At 39.8% G+C, this 22,069-nt stretch overlaps 1 protein-coding gene across 11 annotated transcripts in view; it reads right to left on the reverse strand.

Moving 5' to 3' along the window:
• dab1a (DAB adaptor protein 1a) overlaps positions 1–22,069 on the reverse strand; it is a 156,165-nt gene that overhangs the window by 14,840 nt on the left and 119,256 nt on the right. For 6 of the 11 annotated variants that reach the window (XM_077716932.1, XM_077716937.1, XM_077716936.1 and 3 more), the window contains 7 exons: positions 18,179–18,318; positions 15,288–15,386; positions 10,143–10,274; positions 7,785–7,904; positions 7,414–7,452; positions 7,070–7,132; positions 3,117–3,170 (listed from right to left, as the gene is read on the reverse strand). In XM_077716932.1, the coding sequence (XP_077573058.1) occupies positions 3,117–3,170; positions 7,070–7,132; positions 7,414–7,452; positions 7,785–7,904; positions 10,143–10,274; positions 15,288–15,386; positions 18,179–18,318 (647 nt within the window). The remainder of the gene's footprint in view (positions 1–3,116; positions 3,171–7,069; positions 7,133–7,413; positions 7,453–7,784; positions 7,905–10,142; positions 10,275–15,287; positions 15,387–18,178; positions 18,319–22,069) is intronic. The other 5 variants (XM_077716941.1, XM_077716938.1, XM_077716935.1 and 2 more) reach the window with 2 other exon arrangements.

Consider the following 22,069-nt stretch of genomic DNA (forward strand, 5'->3'; position numbering starts at 1 on the left):
TGTGGACTCTGCGAGGGCGTGTGTTGATTCAACACCAACACTCGGCGCGGGGTCAAGGGCTCGCTAGATTGGAATGGCCTCGCTCGTGTGTGTGTTTTATTGATCGCCGGCCGTTTAAGATGGTGACACAGTAAATAACCGAAGCGATTGCTTTGCACAGCAGGTCATACGCGGGAGGGTGTTATCGTTGCTTCCCGAAAAGTTGTCGCCTACGCACATACCCATGGAGCAATGATCAGGGTTTAACGCTGATGCCTACCATCAATTCACTCCTGCCGATGAAATAAAGGTTTAAATCTACTCCCAAGCAATACCGTGCGTAATCACTTCCCATGAAAGAAAAAAAAAACTAAACAAAAAAACTCATCTCATCGGGGGGTGATGGGCCGTGACGAATCCCATTGCAAAGTGCATCATTTCTACATTCTTTGTTTATTTTGACTTACTTAGTAGTTTAGAAATGTCATTTCCAATGAGTGTGCTTCAGGAAATTATCTGATTTACATAACCAATGTCTAGTATTGGTACCCTCAGCGGTATGTGGGTGTGAAGGAGAAGGACCAGGGGCTAGATTCTGCTGATTCTGTTGCAGTTAAGATCAGAAACAATACGTGTTTAGATATATCTTTTGAAACATCGTTGATTGATCAATTAGCTGTCGATTTGACGATTAATGATGGCAGCCCAAGTTGTCAGATGTAATGGCTCTCCAAAGGAAACCAAAATACATCAAATATGTTCATGAGTTTGTGGCAGGGGTCTTCTAACTACATTGGGAGCAGCTTTTAATTCTAACCAAAAACGAAAACACAATTTTACCAAATCGGAGATAATCAATTAATTGCAGTCCGGTGCTGCTTGTTTCAGTAGGAACTTCATTGGTTAAATTGTCTTTGCTGGATGGCTTGTAACAAAAAACCAGGAGCCACAACGTCCTTTGAAAACCGGTTTGGAGACCTCTACTTTATGGCAACGAGGTGATTTGAGTTCTATTTACCTGAGTTTTGAGCTGTGATTCAACGGACTCATGCAATCAAAGGCAGACATCCTGCTATATTCGAAGCCCTCATTAAACCTGACGATTCAGAAATGCAAGCTGATTACCATGAAATCACTGCAATGCCTATTTACATCCCTGCAATTCATCTAATGTATGTGATTGCCGCCTTTGACCGATTGGAGGAATACAAAAACCTTGCCGAGACGACGTCAACGAGAAGCCAAAATATTATATTTGTCCGTTTGCAGACACCTGCCAAGACAAACGAGGGCTATCCAAATCGCAGCATGTGCCGCAGGATAGAGGAAGCCAAAGACGTGCACAAGCAAATGTGCTAGGGTGCCTGTAAGCTTCTTTGCAAAGCTCGGGATGAGGTGCCCAGCGAAGAAATATGTGAGACTAATTCCCATCCGGCCAGAAATTCACACAGACCGACCGACCGACCGCCTGCGGTGAGGTGGCTCCGTGCGCTTTAGCCTTTCAAGGCAGACTAAACATACTCGTGCATGTACTGGGAATGAGCGAAAGTGAGTGGTCTCTTGAGAAAGATGGCTCAAGGTATCAACAAGAGACAGAATGTTGAAAAACTCCATGTGCACTTAAATGAGCTCTCTGTATCTAGGAATTGTAGGAGAAATTAACGTATATACTTTGTTATCTATGATTAAAGAGCCTTGCATTAAATCAAATGGTGGCAGACTTTGGAATGTTGGAAAATACCAAAGAATCGATGAAGATCGATCGAGTAGCCATGGAATTAAAAATGCAAAAAGGACAAGAAATATGCCCTTTTCTTCAAATAACTGTTTTGACAATATTTTTTTTATTTTTAAATGTCAAAATTGGTTTGTATACTTTTACTGTTTAGGTTTTTTTTTTTACTGTGTACCCATTGTATTAAATCCGTGAATCCAATTGAATTTGAATCATCTCAGTGTGCAGAAGAAATGTTCATTAAATTAATAATCATCAGGAAATTGTCAATTCACACTCTTAATACTAACACTTTTAATTAAAAAGACATTGCACATTGTTAATTCCCTTTTTTTGTAACGTGTGCTATATTCAACATTTTAACTTCACCTCATAACCTTTTGATGCAAGCTGAGATGAACTTTTTTTTTTTTACTAGACTACGCAGCTGCCCAATAAAAAACATGCAGTGGAGCGAGCAGTCTGCGACACCCCTGATTTACACCTACACAAAAAAGATGTACATGTAAACGATGCAATACAATGGGCCCCTACCCAAACTGCCAACATTGCAAACACACCGTGCAACATCCATGCAGCTCACACACTCACACACACACACAAATTCATACAAGGCGGCACAAAGCGCACAAACACACGTGTGGGAGAGCAGCCCGCTTATTACGACTCTGGAGATTTTAGCAGATTAAATCCAGCAGCAATATAAGCTGCATCTTTATGGGCAGATAAAGAGCAGTGGAGTTACAGCCCACCGCTACCGCCCGACAGTAGCCAAGGTCATCTTTCATTAGAACTGCCGGCAGCGGGAAGCCAATAACTAAAAAGATCTACCGCGCACGCGTGTACATACGCTATAACTGGGATGTGGATTTGCAATGTAATGGATGAGCAGGTGGAGGGAGTGATTCTAAAAAAAAAGAAAATAAAAAAATACAGCTTTGAGATGCCATAATGTTGCAGCTGTTTGGTATAATACACGTACAGTACATTTACGTATGAAATGACAGTGACGGAATATGTCACGTAGTAGGCAATCTGGGACAAGGTCATGCGGGTTTTACACTGATGCACCACCAGGCATGCTTAATTGAGCACCACAAACACGTTGCCATACACAATACACATAAGCGGTGCCCCGCTTGACCACATGGAGGACGACCAGTCACCACAAGGGAAGGAGCAGCAGCACACTTGCACAAAGCACTGGGTTCCAGCAAACCTCTCAGGGGGGAACTAGAAATAAATCACTGAGTGGGGGGTGGTGGGGGGGAGATACGCTAAGGGCGAGGAAGGTGGGAGGGGGGGGGGGGGGGTTTGGTCAAAAGGGAAGATAACTGTAGGTCGGTCTGAGAGGTTTGACTGAGGATTGGGGAGGCAGGCGGGCAAACACGGCGTCACTCACTGGGTGTCGCTTTGGGACGTCATAGACCCCTTCCTTCTGCTGGCTGGTGGGAACCTACACAATCGGCCGAAAATCCAGAGCACAGCCGGATCAGCAACGAGACAGTCTTTGTGCGACAGCTTGACAATTTTTGCCCTAATTCTGACTACATTTTTCTCTTTCCGAGTATAATCAATTTGAAGTTTTCATTAGAAGGTTCCTACAAGTGAAATTTTAATGGACTGACAATAACTAGTGTAAATGACCTTCATGTGAGAGACGGTTTCTCAACGTATTAACTTTGAAAGATGTCATTTCTCAGACCTTTGATATGGGGAAAATAATGTTTAATTAACATTTTTAACGCTTTTTAGCTAAGCTATTTTAGTGTAAATAACTGGAATTTAGTTTCTTATGGTTGAAAATTGACCTAATCTGGAATGGAAGCCGATATTTAAGCATAAAAGCTTGTCTTTATGCCCTGTGAGTGGTTATCAACCAATTCAGGGTGTGTCCATAGTTGGCTGGGATAAGCTACAGCACCCCCCCCCCCTCGACCCTTATAATGACAAGTGATATGGAAAATGAATGAAGCCAATAATTCACTGACCAAAGTCTGCTAATCTATCTTGTATATCTAATTTTCTAGCTATTCAGGGAATACACGTCCAAATATTTTGTAGTCGCTAACAATCATTAAACGATGGTAATTTCCCCCGGCTCATCGATCAAGGAAATTTAGCCAAATGCCCGAAGATGATTTTTAGTGTTGCTGCTCATCAGATTTAAAATCTACACCGCGAGACATCATGAGTCGTATCGTGGCCGTTTTTTTTCTGTCTCCCGGGATGGATAATGAAGCTTTTCACCCCTGCAGACGTGTAATAACTCAGTGTCACGCACAAGGCGACATGATAATATTCCGGGCCGCAAAAAATGGAAAAATCTGACAGCGTGGGTGCGACGAGCGAGAACAATAAGCGGTGATAGCAAACGGAGATGTTTGAGTTTGGAACAGCGGGGGTGATTTTGATAGATTTCAGCTTAAAAAAATAAAAATAAATGGAAGCTAATTATAGGGAAATGCCAGCTAATGGAAATAAACAATTAGGTGAATGGTTATTTTGGGATAAAATGATAAAATGTCAATAAAGTATCACTTAGAATTTTCCAGTATGTAGTTTTTTTACAAGTTTTAAATGAAATACAATACATGAAAAACTTAAATGTGATGGCTAACAGTCGACAAAATATTCCACTAATAACTTAATATTACCCTAAATACATTAAATATATGTAATATTTGGAAAGTTTATGAAATAAAAAGAATATATCAAATTAAAAAAAATCATATTTGAATGTAAAATACATAAAATATAGTCCAATGTAGTAACAAAAGTATCATTTATAAATCGTATGCTAAATAGGACTGGTATTTATCATATATATTTTATAATTTCGAATATAAATAAAAATATTTTTATTATATACACATATTTAATGAATTAAACAAATTCATTACCAGCAACATCAATTTAAATCAAGTGTGATTAGACTAAAATGATAAAATATTAATAATATATATATTTCAGTAGTTCAAATAAACATACAAATGAGTATTTTCAGTACATTGCCAATCCCCTACAATGAGCAGCAATTTTAGAGAGGAGGAAAATGACTAAGAATGTATTTTAAGGCTATGTACTGCCATTTTCCCTCTATTTCAAAAACGTAAAGAGAATATAAAAAAAACCCAAAAAAACCCACACTGACTGAATATTATATCCAAACCCCTTTTTGTGAGCAAAATGAAAAGATCTTCCACTTGCACAGGCTCACAGAGATGTTACGTTGAGCCAAGGGCGGGTTGAGGCCGTGTAATATTTAAAAGCGAGCGGGGAAGAAGCTTTAAAAAATAATTGGAACAAATCCAAAGTATCTGGCTGCCCTAAGAGGCCTAGCAGAAAGACACGATGTACTCGTCTCAATCATGTGAGCACGTATATGTGGGGTAATGAACACAAATATGCACAAATCCCACACTTTGGCTTTAAAACTATATTAGGTCGGTCGGAATCAAAGCCTCGGTGGCGTTCCTTGCGTTCGTTCCGTGTAAATAGACACATGTAGAACTCGCTGGCTCTTGTTTATTTCCAGAAGCAGCCATTTTTATTCATACATTCAGCTCCGCTGTTGCTACGGGGGGGCGGCTCACGTTTTTTGGCGTTGTGCGCACGTTAGCGCTTTCGCTCACGCGTGTGTCTTATTTTCAATCCATTTTATTTAAAGATCAAACGAGAGTGTGGTGATTAATCTTTCTTTTCTTTCATCTCCCCGGGAGAAGAGGATAAGGAGGGGCGTCGGGCGGAGGATGGGGGCGGGGTACCATCTTCCGCCACGGACAGGAATAACCTCAGCATCCGCTCAACCGCCCGCCCGCCCGCCTCCACCTTTTCCTGCCCCCCGGAGGTCTAGCCGCAAATCCACGGGGGGCAAAGTTGTCTTATTGCATTTTATTACAGTGTTCTACCGCTAATGGGTGTCGCAGTCTACCGACTAATGCTAACTAATACGGTAAGACTTTTATAGTAACTGTGATGGAAAATCACATTGGGATTGTGTTTTCGCCAACATTTTTAATTACTATACTCAACACCTTGTACTATTGATCTACCTTTGGAAAGACGTGTTGCTCGGCATTTTTTCATATGCAAATGGAAAATATCCATGGAAAAAATGACACCACTGACAAGTGCAGCTATACTATGACGTCAGTGATACGCAAGTATATAAACATATATGATAATCTCCCTTCTATAATTTTTCAATGGCAGCAAATGAGTCTTTTTTTTCTTCACATCAACGGGTTAAAGAAATTGAGCAACTGTTTTTTGCAGAAAAATCATTTATACGAGGTGTTGTCTGTCCATATTAATAATCAATTTATATATATATATATATATATATATATATATATATATATATATATATATATATATATATATATATATATATATATATATATATATATATATATATATATATATATATATATATATATATATATATATATATATATATATATATATATATATATATATATATATATATCACCGTAGTGATGCGAAAACATCATTTCACGCCAAAAAAGCTATTAGTGACATTCTTTGCTCCTCGTTTAATGAGGAAATTAAGTGTAAATCAGATAAAAGTGACCTATCTACCAGAACCGCTTTGCATTCTGCCATAGTATTGGAGTAGATAGCCGCTTCCTGGTTACATTTCTAGCCTCTGCCTCTTTCCCCCCCAAATTGGCTCCCGTATGACGCCTTGGTTTGCGGAAGAGCAAAACATTAGTTTTCCTCAACAAAAAAAAGCTTTTCGAGATGTTCTTTGGTCCTTTTGTTATAAATAAGGAAATGAGGTGTATTTCCAACAAAGCTTGTGAAGAAATTGACCTAGTCCCAGTCACATCTGCAACTCTCCTCTCTCTCTCTTTCTCCTGATTGGTTTGGGAGTCTTAGACACTTGAGTTTGGCAAAACGGTAATGTAGGATGAATCAAACAGGGCCAACTTGATTGCAAGTCTATAAAGCTCCTGTGGTGATCAATCATTGTCAACAACCCCTCAAAATGTCCACTTCTCCTCTTTTTTAGTATTTTCATGGCAAGCTGTTTTTCCCTCAACAATCAGTGTTTCAAAATAACAGTACAGAAAAGCGTGTCAAAACTTGGCTCATGTTTGGTGTGTCAATACTTTAGATTTTTTCTTTGAATTGTTTTCATGTTTTTTTCCTCTTAATATGCCCTATATAATGCAGATTTCCCCTTATTTTGGTAGATTTATAACATACAAGTAGACCTCCTGAGCTATCCTATTTAATATTAATCAAATATCAAACATCCTCCAAATCTATCTTCCCTTCCAAAATGATGATGATGAGCTGATTTTTATATTTTCCTTGCGAGTATACCTGATAAATGCTCTCGTCTGATTGGTCGCGGATGGGCTCGTGTCCGGCCTCAAACACAATGTACTAGGGCGTCGGTAGCACAAGGAAGAAGGAACAGGGAAAAGGAAAAAAAAAAAAGAGGTGGGAGAAGTCGAGAGAAAGTCAAACAGCATTTTTTTGTCAATAACAGCATAATCATGCATCCCACAAACATGCATATTGTGAGGATATTTGAACCCAGCTGTAGTTCCATCAGAAGCAAGGGGCTGTCTCCCCTCACAGTGCGCACACACACACACACACACAGTCACATTCATACACACACATGTACAAACAAGCAGAGGGAGCGCTGAAGCAAAGGTTACCTGGTAGACCGGGTCCTCCAGATCTTCTTCCAGAATTGTCTGTGGGTGAGCAGAGCCAAGAGGAAAGAGGCATAAAGGGTTAAAGGCGGAAGAGCAGAGTGTGTAGGTGGAAGAAAAAGATGAAAAAAAAATAGGGGAAGAAAAAAAAAAAAGTATCTCCGGCTTCCCAGCATTCGGCAAAACGGCAATCGTCAGACAAAAAGGAACAAGAGAGCACAAAAGGCAGACGGTGCTATTGTTCAGACTTGAAGTGCTTTTTTTCTGCCTTCATTTTGTTTACGATCGATCACTAAACTGTTTTTTTTAAGGTCTGAAATTCTCCATGTATGTTTCTTATCTAGTCTTGACCAACTTTGAAGGAAAAAAAGTACCTGGTAGACAGCTTGTTCGCACTGTTTGTCCTTCTGGGCTTTCTTCTCCATCTCCTCACGCTGTTTTATCTCGTAGATGAGTTGGAACAAGTCCCGGAGGTCCAGGATCACCGGTTCTGCCTGGAGGTGGGGGCGTTGGAGTTGCAATTAAAAACACAAAACTGGAGAATGCCATTTCTGGAGAAATTGCTCAGTGATGCTCTGCTTTGTTAAAGGTCACTTGCAATTCATTTTGGGGCATTTTGTGGTCACTTCCTTGTTCACTCAATGACTCCTATTAATTAGCAGTAAATCCGTTCCATCCAAAATTTATTGGACATATAGCACCATCAATGGCATTCACAGACACTTCCAAACAATTAGGAAATGTACATATTAAATATTAAATGTATACCTTAAAAAGGTGCAAAGAACCCATTATAATTCTAAAAAAAATACAATTAGAATCATTACAAATTTGAAAAATATATTGAATTTTTAAAAAAATAGATTAAATTAGTGTGAGCAATGTTTATGTATATTGACGCCAGACTTTTTTAGTTGTTTTTTTTGTTTAGAGACCTCTTGACTAGTCCTTATTTTGACAAAGCAAGGCGGAAAAAGGACAAATATTTTTCTTTTCGGAATCTAGTCTGTAAAGGTAACAATACATTTACCAGACAACATAGTTCACTTCCTAGTACATGGCCTAGTGAGTTTACACACTTACAGTACGACAACTGTCAGTGAAACAAGCGGAACAAGCTTTCGACGACGACAAGAGTTTCAGCGTTAATCAATTATTGAGCGCCAGCTTTTTGCGTAATGCACTCGAAAGTTCACAGACGGAATGCCGCCACGCATAAACCATAGCTCTATTTTAGTGCTGCCGTTCCGTGAAACGGTTTCTCCGCCTTGTGTCGCTCTTGACAGGGCCGGCCCGAGGGGGGGTGTGAACGTCTGCTTCTTTCTGCTGGGCCGCCGACACCGAAACATATTGTCGCGCTGTCACATTCGTCTCGCTTTCAAATGTAGAGATTCTAACCGTCTTTGTCTCGCTGCCCTAGTGACTCCGTTTTAATGAAGGCGGCAAGCCAAATCAGATCCAATACCACATCAGAGGGGCATAAATTGTGAAGAAGTAGGAACAAATGAACATCATTTTTTTAGGAATGAATGAATAAATTGTCTCATTAAGTGCATGCTATAAAAATACATAGACTTTTGCAAATATCTAGCTGAAAACCCCCCAGAAAAATTTAACAAAAATTTGTCTCACGTAACTTTTAGGAGGATGCACAGTATGCAAGATGAATAAAAAAAAAAAAAAATATATATATATATATATATTCTCTGATTTGTGCAACCTATGATCTTTCATCAAAGACTACAGTTACAGTGAAATTGGAATATTATTTTTTCAGGGATTACATTTTATGCACATTTGCAGACTATATAAAATGGTATCATGGGCCAAACCTGGCCCACGGGCCTTAAGTTTTACACCGGTGCCCTTGTATGCGGTACTCTGAGGTATTTTGTCAACAGAATCATTGAGTTTAACAGATCCGTTGTATTTGAAAGGAAACGGAAAACCCTACCTGAGAATCTGCCTGTTGAAAAATTAATCAGTAAATACTCTAAATAAGATGTAGTTTTTCTGATGGACAGACAGTAAGGGAATTGTCAATAAAAAAAAATAAAATAAAAATAAATAAATTCAGTAGTTTGGTAAGGCAAAACATATCTTTTTTGATACTGCCCTATCTTGGCTCATGACATACTGTGTAAAAAAAGGAATTTGGAAAGGTTTTCAGTAAATTACAGTTGGAGGTCGAGCAATGGCTGGTCACAACCTTCCAATAAAAGTAAGCTTATAATAGCTACATTTACTCAGACTCACGTCAGGTAAATGCAAGCTAAAGCTGACCGATGGAGCTTGGAAGGGGTCGCCTATAGAGACAACCAATTTTGTGATTTCAGATCTATGCGGCAATAAGACGCGCATGTGTGACTGTGCCGCCGTTTGTGTCGCCGTGAGTCAAAGAGCAGCGCCCGAGAGGATGGATGTGCCATTAGAGTCGGTGACACACACTCAAACTCCCATCGACTCAGCATGGGAAATCAATATGGCAACAGAGAGAGCCGGACGGAGGCGAAAGGATCACAACAAGAGGTCCCAAAAAAGGCCGGGGTATTGGGTCGTGATTGAACACAAAGCTCCAGAAAATAAACGGCGGCTTGATAAACAGCACAACGGGACACGAGCCGCCATGCAAAGGTCCTTGTCTAAATGTCAAGAGGTCTATGCCTTTGAGTAGAGCCTCCTGAATAATGCATAAAGCATGTTGAATGGCATGAAAATATCGAAATACTGACCGATTGCGCAGTTTTGATGGCCACAAAGCGGTGGTGGCCTTCTTTTCCGCAGACGTAGCCAAATGCTCTGTGGTCAGTGATGTCCTTGGCGATGTAGGAGATCTCGTGGACGCCGTGGTGGTGTTGGAGAACCTGAAGAGAGGGCAATGTAATAATAAATTGAATTAAAATAAAGAAAACAACAATAAAGGCTAAAGGAATTGACTTTAAAATGAGAGCAGAGACTTTATCTTGTCCCTGGAATCACTCGTTCTCAGCCATTTTTGCCCCACATTTTTCCATCTTTAGCAAAATGTTTTGAAATCGGCAAAGTAATCATTTTCTTTCCTTCGAATTTGAGGAAATTCCGGTTATACTTATTATGGATCTATTCACAAAGAATGCATTTAAATGAAAACGCAAGGAGAATTGCAGCATTCAAGCCTTGATTAAAACTTCATGAGCTGACATTTTCTTTGGAAGTCATTTAGAAGACACATGAACTCCTTGACCGCCATTGATGGCTGTTTTCATCCCTTGACTGTAGAAACAAGTTTATCCCAATTAGACATACAAACTAGGACAGTGGCAGCAAATGAACATTTTTTTCACTGGCGGCCCACCCTTCCACTTCAATTGGATTGGACGTCAACAACAAGAGCGGATGTCATATGATTTTTATGATTTTTTTGACACTGTGCCTGAAGCCATTTACTTTCAGTGGACCGGCTCACAATTGTTGCCGTCTATTAATGTAGCAACAAACACCCTCTTTGTGGCTCTATGTTAAACTCTGGCCTGTTTAGATTGAGGGCGCCAAGCTGGCATTGCCCAAGGCAGATGGCAGTGTTATTGCTTTTTGTTGGGGGTGGGCTTTCAAAGGGGACGGGGGGACGGGGGGGTATCGGTGACAATCACAGCTCGGCAAGCTGTCGAATTGATCGCTTCATCTGTTCCCATATGACAAAAACAGTCCGAGTCCTAGATGTCAGGCTAGAATGTGCAGTCTGTTGTGAGTGCCTGTGCCAGATGCATGCTGGGAACACGCACCCCAATGCACCTGCACACACACACCTGTGACAGAGATGTAATCCTAAATGAGTCATTTATGATTAACAATTAAACTAATGATCATGATCGTTCCCCCTGATTGACCTGAAAATAGCAGCCAAGGCAGCACACAACCCAAAGTTGTAATTAAATTATCTCTGGGATCTGTGTATGCATTTGTGTGAGCGTGTAGGTGACAGAGTGCGCAGAACAGCTTGAAGGAGGCAATGGCCTCTCCAAATTCAAATTGATTTTATGTCTCCAGAACCAAAAAACGCGGCAATCACCTCTGGACTGAGATTGATTGATAAACTGCTAAATTAAAGGTGCAGCACCCTCATGAAAACAAAGAACAACTTTTGAGTGCAGCGACTGAGGCCATAATAACTTTTTACTATTACTTTACACTCATGTTAGAACGACTATAACATATAATAATAGTATAATGAATCCAGAACTGTAATATAAACATAATTTGCAGAAATGTACTATGCCCTTTTAAATGTTTACAGATGAAACAAGACAGTAGGATACTGTCATCATTTCACCAAATAAAGCGTCTTAACCCAATTTAATATAGTACTTTGGCACAAATATTGCGCCAAATTAATATTTGATTGTTGGCATGAACGCAAATGCAGGAAAAAAAATGGGTTTTCAGTTAATGGTGGTGGAAAAATTCTCCCAAAATAATTCATCATAACACCAACATCACGCCATTAGCAATCAAATTTTTTTTGGTGCAGACATTTTGGCAGATTCTCTTAATCGTGTTATGATATAAATTGCTTGCAATAGTGAATAAATCATATATTGTTTTAAAAAAAACTGTAATTTTGTTCACAAAATGGTTGCTACGTATTAAAAATATTTTACACACATGCAATTATGACATTCACTTATTTCCAATCAACCTGTTCAATAAATTTTTGCAAAATGTTGCATGGATCATCATCATGAAATATATCTTTTTTTTGTATTGTATTAAAATTAACATAGCGTGTAAAAGATATTCAAACGATTGTATTCTATTGTTTTTTAACCAATGTTGGCAGAATTGCGGTTTGTACGTTTTGTTACGTCATTTTACTTTATCAAGCAGGCATACAGCCAATAGAAAAGAAAAGCTTCTTTCCCCTGACAGCCTGTCAGTGACAATGACGTATGTTCACAGAAACTAAGTCAATAGCCACTGATGTCTTCTTTTCCCTCCTGGCGATTGCTCGGTGTTTCTGTATCGCCCCCAAAATGATAACAAAGCCTCTGATGACTACTTAATGTAGTGTGTACTACCGTGCCAATAGAAGTGAATGACTTTTACATTGTCCTTGTCCACACAAAGATGGGTAAGTGTGGTTTTGTCGTGTAAAGTCTTCTTTTGCATTAATTGAAATGCCAACACATTGGAAATTGCACAGACTTAGGCATTGCAAAAAAAAAGAATGGATATGCATACAATTAAGTCTGTGTGAAGATCAAGATGTTTACAGTGTGTTCAATAAGTGTTAAAGAAACAATAATTTTACCACCAAGACCTTTTTCAGGCTTGTTTTTGTTGATTTAAAGTTTCACAGAAGCTAAAAAATTGTAGCTTGAATTGATTTTATGATTACTGTTTTGACGTGGATGACTACATAATGGAGAAAAAAAAAGGGTTTTTTTTTGTGAGACTTTTGTCTTGTCAAATACAAATGTTTTTGAATGAAAGAACAAAAGTTCATTGGCTGTCACCCTCCCAGTTCAAATGGATTGGACATCAACTACTGATAAACACATTTCAAGAGATTAAACTGAATTTTTCAGACCTACATGATTGGACGACTGTCATCATGATTGCAGTGACAGAGTTCTACTATATTTGTACATAGAAAAATACGTTTTGTCTGTTTTAACAAAAACAAATGCGACCCTAGAGTATTCAAGGGTTTTCCTTCTCCCGACCCTAGCAGGAGTACATTTCACCAGCATTCCAATGAAACAGTAACACTGCTACGCACGTGTACCTTTCCAATAAGCGTGCACGTGTTTGAAAGCAAGCTTGAGAAAGAGGAACATGCCCTCTGTTAAGATTGATGTCTCCTCTCCTCTTCTCCTCATCTCAAGCGCCCTCCTTCCTCTGCTCCGGACGACCTTCCCTCCTCCGAGAGAGCGGGCCATCCATCCTGGCGACCGAGCCGGCGCATCCATCCGCCCATCTGGCTGAGTGATGCACAGGCCGGGAATGAGACTGTCAAGAACCCTGAACCTCAGCAGAGTCATTCCCGCTGTCTCTCTCTCTCTCAGGCTATCCATTAGGACTGATAGTGAGGACGGCATATCGCTATAGTTAATATTAATGTCTGGAGACAGAGGACAAAGTCTCCCTATGGGAAGCTTTACTTTGACATATGCTTGCCTTTTCCCCACCGTCCTCTGACTTGGTCCGCATCGTGTCTTTATTTCATCGTCCCGCTGTCGCAGGGCTCAGACAAAGACTGACGACGGACATAAAAAGAGGCATGACGAACGACACCGCCAGCGGGATGAGCCAGGCCGCGTGAAATACACCCGCCACGCGGGAGGCCACTGGTCACCGGTGCCGCGCCTCTGAGTTACGGCTGGATATGTACCCTCCACGTGTAAATCTCAGGGATTCGGCGCCTCGGATAATAAAGGCGGGGCGTCCGGGTGCATATTGCTACTCGACCCAATCGGATAAGATGGGGCGGTTGGTGGTGCAGTGATGCTCATGCCTGGTCTCGTGAAATTACACAGAGTGAACCCATCAAAACTGTACATTGCAGCCAAAATGTAGATCTTAAAGAGGACAAAACTACAGAGGGATGTCCTTGGATTACAGGGTCCTCGACCTACAATGTTTTGAGGACCATGAATGCTGTGTTTCAATACAATTCCTCTTCAAATCTGATTTTTTACAGGTGACTGTTCACACTGTCTGTAGCAAGCTTCCAATTGGGATCTGGTTGCGTTCTGGCTGGGCCCTATTTCTGACCCATCTGACAAGTGGGGGCAATAATAAGGGTCTTCAGCGTAGAGTCATGTTACAGATAGTCAAAACCCAACTCAACTGATCAGGCTGAGTAGCATCTTGTTCATACTGGATATAAAACTACCTTCCATAAATTGTTTTAAACCAGTTTCAGAAATAGCGACTTGAACAGTGGAATCAGACTTCCAGTTACGTCGCAAACGTAAAAACGGAACTCAGTCTTAACTTGAAGAGTCTGTGTAACTCAGTATATTTTGACCAACTATAGGATTTTTGGTCACATGTTGCGACTCTGTGAAAACTGAGTAGAGGCTCTTTACCACCGTTTGAGATGAGTACTTCAAACACAATGAGAACTCAGAGTGCACATTGAGTGGAAAGTCAGCACAATGGCCAGCGATGAATGTAGTGGCCAAACAGTTTTCTGTTGCATAATGGCAACACCAATCCCTTATCCTTCAGCTGCATTCTCATCGACATTTATTGCTGTACAATAAGTTTCAATCCAAGGTCAAGATAAGTGTGCTGTAGGGCAACAGGCGGCCTGGTGAATGCACATAATGCAAGTTTAGCGGTGTTACCATTTGTCTAAACAGGCCCATAATGTATGTTTGCACCACAAGATGTCGTGGAATTATCTTTCTGTAAGAGACTTCAATTCTATCATGCTTAGTCAGACACTTGTTGAATCATTGGCTGATCTTAGTGGCATTGCTAGATGTCCAACACATTTGAAGTTGGAGTGTGGCGGCCAATGAATATATTTGCAACCAATTCGTTACTTCAAATGTATTGGACATCTACTAGTAATAAACTCAACACAGAAGTCCCAACTGGTTGTCAGGACTAGCCAAGAGAGGGGTGGGTGGCGGGTGGGGGGTAATCAACAAACAAAAGTTGTCTTGTTTGCATGGACGCAGACAATAGGACAAAATGTTCTCTCATCTACTGAGGCCCTTGTTCTCAGGGTTTCAATTAGGGCCTACTGATTTCCCCCGGGACCCCCCCATGCTCGCCCAGAGATGCCTCATTAACGGCGGGAACACACAACGCTGTGTGTTGGCCTAGCTATTAACAAACACGTACACACACACACACACCAAAGAAAGTGGGATCAGTTTGCTTACCCCTGACTTCTCATCAAAGATCTTGATCCCTCCAAAGGAAACAGTCAGGAAGACTTTCTGCTTGTGTTCTCCTTTGGACCGTGCCGCTGCAGCGATACCCTGAAGGCATAACATTGACAAATACAACAAAATGTGTTTAAAGAGAAGCACAACACACTTGACATATACTCGACATCAATTAAGGGCTGAGGCTAGAGTTTGACCTAAAAATTATCTGGGATGCTAAAAGCAAGAAAACACCAACGGTTGTGTTTCTTCATAAAGTCCCAACTAAGCATTAAGCAAAAAACAATGAAACATTGGAAATTGCAGCTCAGCATTAAAATGGTATTCTGAGCAATAAAATACTGTAACAAGCAGTTTTTTTTTAAGTAAATATGTTTGTCCTGAAACCATGCTGGGAAAAAAAACTCACACATTGGCTGTACTTACGAGTCACTTTTTGTGTTGAAAAATTATTTTCTGTATTATAGTTTGTAGATATTTTTGATTTGTATATTATTGAAATTCTTTGAATAACCATCCTTCAAAATAAGGTTACATTATATTTGTTGTCTTTTCATTTAATGCTAGAATGACTTACTACATTACTTAAGTTTAGTGTTTTGACAAATAGGATATTTTCTACCCCAAAATCCAAGGAACATTTGCATTAGAGAGAATACAAGTACATATTTTGATTAGTTCTGTGGAAGTTGATTCAAACTAATGCTCAGAGATCTACTTATGTACTATACTATGTATGAACGTTTGTTTGGCATAAAAAAAAAATAAAGAAAATCCCACAAGGGAACACGAATACAAGCAAAACTTGATTTGAATAATGCCATTGCCGTTTCCTGTTGTTTTTAGAAACAAAGAGAAAGACAAACACAATTAAAATCAGAAATCTTTCCTCTTTTTTTCCCTCAATGCATATTTGCAATTCAGATAGTAAAAGATCACAAACTGAGTTGTCCAGCCACTCAAAAGGAGAAAAAATCGATAGCCAGAGATAAAACAATGGAGGACAGGCACGGGCCAAAGTTCATTTGCTACGCTTTGTAAAAACATAACCTCGTCTCTCGCTCGCGTTGGCCCAGAATGACAGACTGATGATTAATAAACGCCACCGCTGCACCCCCGAGATGTTTACCTGTGCCACATTTGTCTAGCTTGGAGGAAGGCGGAGCGCCTCGCGTGAAAGAGGAGATCAGAGCAAAGCTCTTGATGGATTTGCCATAACCGTAAATGAGAAGGAGGGAAGGCGTTTGATCAATCAGCTGTCTTTCCTTCCTCTCCTCGGCCCGTTCGCCACCTCGAGCCGGAACCTGCTTTTTCGCCTAATTTAAATCCCTCCTGTAGGACAATAAATGATGACTCGGCCTCCACCGACATGCAACTCTTGAAGATGTTGACGTGAAAACGCTCTTTCAAGATCCTTGTGATGTGAACAGCTGCTGCTGCCTTGATTTAAAATGCTTTTACTGCAGAGGTGGAAAACGTGAGGCCTGGGGGCCAGATATTGCTGTAATGTATCATTTTCTGAGGTCAGCAAAAGGGAATTATGTTTCTAAAATATATAATACAGTAATACCTTGATATACGAGTTGCCAAGAGAGGCTGCTTATGATTTTTACTCATTTTTTATTGAATAATGTCTCAATTTATTATTAAACCCCATAAATACTAGTTATTTGTTAATCTACTAGTAGATGGTGAATTACAACCAATAAAAATATGTTTTACCATTGTAATATCCTGTTTTTTTTTCAGAGCACGGGAACAAATTAATTTGTATTTGGTTCATTTCTATGGGAAACATCGATTTGAGATAAGAGTAAATGGAGCTGGAACGCATTAAGTCCGTATCTCAAAGTATTACTGTATATATACAGTGATATATTTAGATATATATATTTTTTTTCCCATTTCAAAGTGCCATTGAGCAAGCTACTAAAATCTGTGTTGCATTTAATGCTGCGTAATCATCTTCCTTGCTCACCTCACCCACATCTGAATTATTCTCACGCACGAGTTTTGTTTTTCCGGCTAACTAGCCCATCCATAATTCCTCTGCCTGTAATTGTTCCTGTCCTTGCAAATGAGACTTTAACCCCGCCAGCCCCTCTTTCATCCATACAGCTAACTTGTCTATTGATGTTCTTTTTTTTCTTTCAAGAACCCGTAAAAACTAAAATGATTTTAAAAATGGGGTTGAGTGGGTATTGCCATTCAACATTCACAATGCCACAACCGAAACAAATGTCTGTTTTTGCCCTTTTTACAATTCTAACATGCTGGAAAAGTGCTGTAACAGTTCGACTCTTTCAGTAGGTGAGTGAATAAAGACACTTCAAAATAAAATAAAGGTATTTTCTCTAACCAAATGCCTGAGCTCCTAATTTTTGATTGACCTAAGAGCAACATAAAAGCAGGACTCATTGGCCTTTAATTAAGTGATAAATAAAAAAAGACCTCTAATAAATGCCTTTTCCCTAATCCATTTGCTGCTGGAAGAAATAATGATAAATAATGACATGATATACTAAACATAAGGCAATAGCAGGGGTATTGAAAAATATTTTGACAGTGAGGGAATCACTTAAAGACATTGTTGACCTTAATATTGCCCAAATCCTCTTGTTTTTTTGGATCCTGATAATAGCCAACATTATTTCTTTTGTTCCTTTGTTTAAAAAAGAAATGTTTGCTTTTTTTTCTTCCTTCTTAGTGATTAATTATTTAAATGTTTAGAGTTTTTGAGGGACTATTACAGCAATTTTGAATGAATAATAAAAAGAGCAAAAACTAAATATGATTTCTGAAGTCTTCCTAAAATGATTTAGTTTCACAGGTAACACAAAAATACGTGATGTCCCGGATCACCTCTTCAGACCGCAAGTCCTTACCTTGAGCTTCATCATGGAGTCCTGACAGAGTTTGTCTCCACGGGCCGCCGTAACCTCGTCCAGCCCGATGAGCTTAGCCTTGTAGCGGACGCCGTCGCCCTTAAAGCGCCTGATGAGAGTTGCTTCGCTGCGATCCTGCCCTGCAACCACACAAACACACGCAGACACTTTTAAGCCTGATGTTCAAGGTCTTCCATCATCTTTTACTTTGGGGATAATCAATCACACACAGGGGAGAAAAGACCATCACTGATCTAAGCGCGAAAAAAAAAGAAGAAGAAATGTTAGCCATAAAATGTGCTATCATATGAATGACACCAATCAATATGGTCACATTTCTGAACTTTTTTTTTTTCTTATCTTGTCAATAGCGTGAAATGTTAGCATTAGTGTTGTTGGTAAAAGTGTTCCTATGATGACCTGGATCTTTGCTTTATATGTGTTTGTTTGCTGTCCTCAATACATAACAGAGAAAAATGAGTTTTTTTTAATTCTATTTTTAATTATCAGAATATACGGTCATTCGAGTGACCATGGAAATTCAAGTCACCCAATTTCACTTGAACTTTAAGCTTTGGTTAAACCGTACAAAAAAAAAACAATTAAACTACAACCTATTCGTTTAAGGCTATAGTTGAAACTGGTCTACCAACCGATGTCTATTTACTACTGTAACTTTAATGTATATTTGTTCTTGGTATCTTATAAAATGAGAATAAATGGCCTAAAGTAATTTTAAGTGAATTGGAGCTGAGTTTCCCAAGTAAAAAATATTTTTGACATCCAAAAAGTACAAAGTAAGGCATAACAAAGAAATTAGATCGTAATTAGTCTTTTGTAGTATTCGGTCAATAAACTAAATGTTTATCATTTCTGGTTGTGATGTCACAACCTAAATTGCTAAAAAAGTGGGCGATTTAATGAATGTTCACTGGCCACTCCCAGTTTAAACGGATTGGACGTTTAGTGCCATCAACAGCAAGCATCTAGTTAAATAAGTAGTTGTCATTGTTGTTTGTAGAAACTCAGAAATACTTAAATGAGCACTCAATATATTCCCTAATGTGCTGTACTGTATATAATGTGATGCTTACAAGCTTCGGCGTGGTAAACGATATACTTCTCAGTGTAATAGTTTTTTCTTGGCCACAGGCGTTAAGTAATACATTAAGACTGCACTGACAAGAAGGAAACCTGTTTAATGTTTTTAATCTCCATTCCATTCCAGTAAACGCTCTAAATCAGCAGGTAGCACCACCGAGTGCCTCGGCAATGTAATGATAATGCGCCGTCGCTCTTATAATGCATCGATGCATTAGCTCCGTGACCCTCAAAAGGTCGTATTGCGGTGGAGGCCATGAAGAGGTCCCTCTTCTACTCTTTATCACCAAGGCATTGCATTGTTGCCAGTGTTGCCAAGCAACAAATGTGTACCTGGTGGTAACTTTTTTGGATTAAAAGCTTTTTTTTTCTACAAAGATTGATGCGGCTATTGGCAAGTTGTGATTCATCAAGTGAAAAATTGAAGCCATTATTCAGTAAAAAGTCAGTCTGAAGTCTGAAGGTTGTTTAACATGGTTTCTTTTTTGCAGTCATTCCTTCATTGTATCGCTTATCCTCACAATGGTTGAGGGGGGTGCTGGAGTCTATCCCAGCCAGGCTGTAGGCAGGGGGGGACACCCTGATTTGCTTGCAAACCAATAACAGGGTATAAGAAGACATACACTCATAACTAAGGGCAAATTACAATGTCCAACTAGCCTTGACAGCATGTTTTGGGGATTAAGGAGGAAATCGGGTTTGAAACCATCTTCGAGTTTTTAATTGGTGCTAATCAACCACGGCAAACTGGGACTATGGTTGTTTTAATTACATGGTAAAAATAAAAATGCTTTCATGATGAGCATTGCAATTCAATACTGCATAGCAACATTTGTGCCAAAAGTGTTGGTATGGGAGCTATTGTTTAAAAAAAATAAAATCAATCTTGTTATTTTGTGAAAGAAGGCTGAAATAGTTGAAGCCCAGAACTTGCATTGAAACCACTCAAGTCAGTTTTGGCTTTATTGTATATTGGCGTTTTTTTTTTTTTTTTACTGCTCTGAACCCATTCTGTATCTTTTGATTTATTTGGTTGTGCACAAATATAGTAATTAGAGTTCAATAAATGTTTATCGTTCTATTGGTGTCAGCCTATCTATTATGGTTTAGTCTCATACAATAGGCTATTTCAGATGAAATTGGAGGACTCGTAAATTTCATCCATCGCTGTCATTGTTGCTATACTTGGCAAAGCGCACAAGTCAAAAAGAGTTGCATTGTCGTGTCAGTATATGTGTCAAGAGAGGAAAACCATTGTAATCTGCTATTATTAATCGTGGGACTGCTGCGACCCTGCTGAGCGTCAAAGACATTTAATGAAAGAATCTTTGGTTTCATCCACCTCCTCCTCCTCAAACATACACAAGCGCGGGTCACGTCTTTGCCATCAAAGAATGACAATGGCGTGCACAAAGCGAACACTGAGGGAATCTGCCAACGTGCCAGTCAGACATGCCGCTTGACGGGACGTGGGGGCAGATGAAGAGGAGGATGGATGGTGACGGATGGTTGAATGCGCAAGGCCTCCCTGGATAAATGTCAGTCAGGATTAGAGCGTTATGACAGGCAGAAGCCTCTTGACACAGACACACACATACAGACACACACGTGATCGATGGCAGGTATAGTACAGTCAGACCCATCAGGAAAGCCCCCGGCATCGCCCTCGGCTTCCGTAACCTTCTGCCCCTCAATGCCACTCCATCACGTTCATCTAGATCAGGCATGTCCAAAGTCCGGCCCGCGGGCCAAATAAGGCCCGAGGACAAATTTTGACCGGCCCACGGCCTCTATCATGAAATCAATAATACACGGCCCGCCAGCACTGTTGACCACAGTATAAAATAAATGTGTACAAAAAGCTATTTTTCACTTCACCAGAAGATGGCAGTAGCCCTGTGGCCGCACTCTGGCCGCCGTGACCCTTGCGTCATTGTTTCAGCCCAGCCCATTTCTAACATGTAAACAAAAAAAGGAAAGTTGACCGGGAGGGCCGCCGCTTCCAGGAGAAGTGGAAATTTGAGTATTTTTTCACTGAAATACGAAACAACTGTGTCTGCCTAATTTGCCAAGAGACTGTGGCTGTTTTCAAGGAATTCAACATTAAGAGGCACTACCAGACGAAACATGCTAGCTACGACAAGCTAACTGGGAACGAACGCGGTGAAAAAGTGAAGCAACTGGAAGCTGTTTTAACGGCACAGCAAAGCTTTTTCACAAGAGCCCGTGAGTCAAATGAAAATGCCACAAAGGCAAGCTACGAAGTGGCAACGCTAATTGCAAAGCACTGCAAACCTTTCAGTGACGGTGAATTTATTAAAGACTGTGTAATGAAAATGGTTGAGAAAATTTGTCCCGCGAAGAAGCAAGAGTTTGCCAATATTTGCCTGGCTCGTAATACTGTGGCACGGAGAATTGAAGACGTTTCATTAGATATTAAGAGACAGTTAGAGGCAAAAGGAACTGAGTTTGACTTTTTCTCGTTAGCGTGCGATGAAGACCTGGACTACATACTGCAGTCAAGATCCCAGTATCACCCTTCACATTAGTGCAGGCAAGATATTTGTTAAGTCCTCTGAGTTGAATAAATTCTTAAATCTCAGTTCATTATTTTTTTTGTGATGGTCAAAATCACAGTTTGAATATGCAGTGATCATTGTTTTGTTTTCAGCACTGTTCCTACAGTGAGCATATAATAGTGAATAATATGTGATGTTTCACATGAACTTAGATATCCTTGATAGTTTTCTTAATTTTTTGTGGTTTGTGATTTCGGTAAAAACCTAAATG

Source organism: Stigmatopora nigra, chromosome 5, assembly GCF_051989575.1.
Source record: "Stigmatopora nigra isolate UIUO_SnigA chromosome 5, RoL_Snig_1.1, whole genome shotgun sequence".
Taxonomy (NCBI): domain Eukaryota; kingdom Metazoa; phylum Chordata; class Actinopteri; order Syngnathiformes; family Syngnathidae; genus Stigmatopora; species Stigmatopora nigra.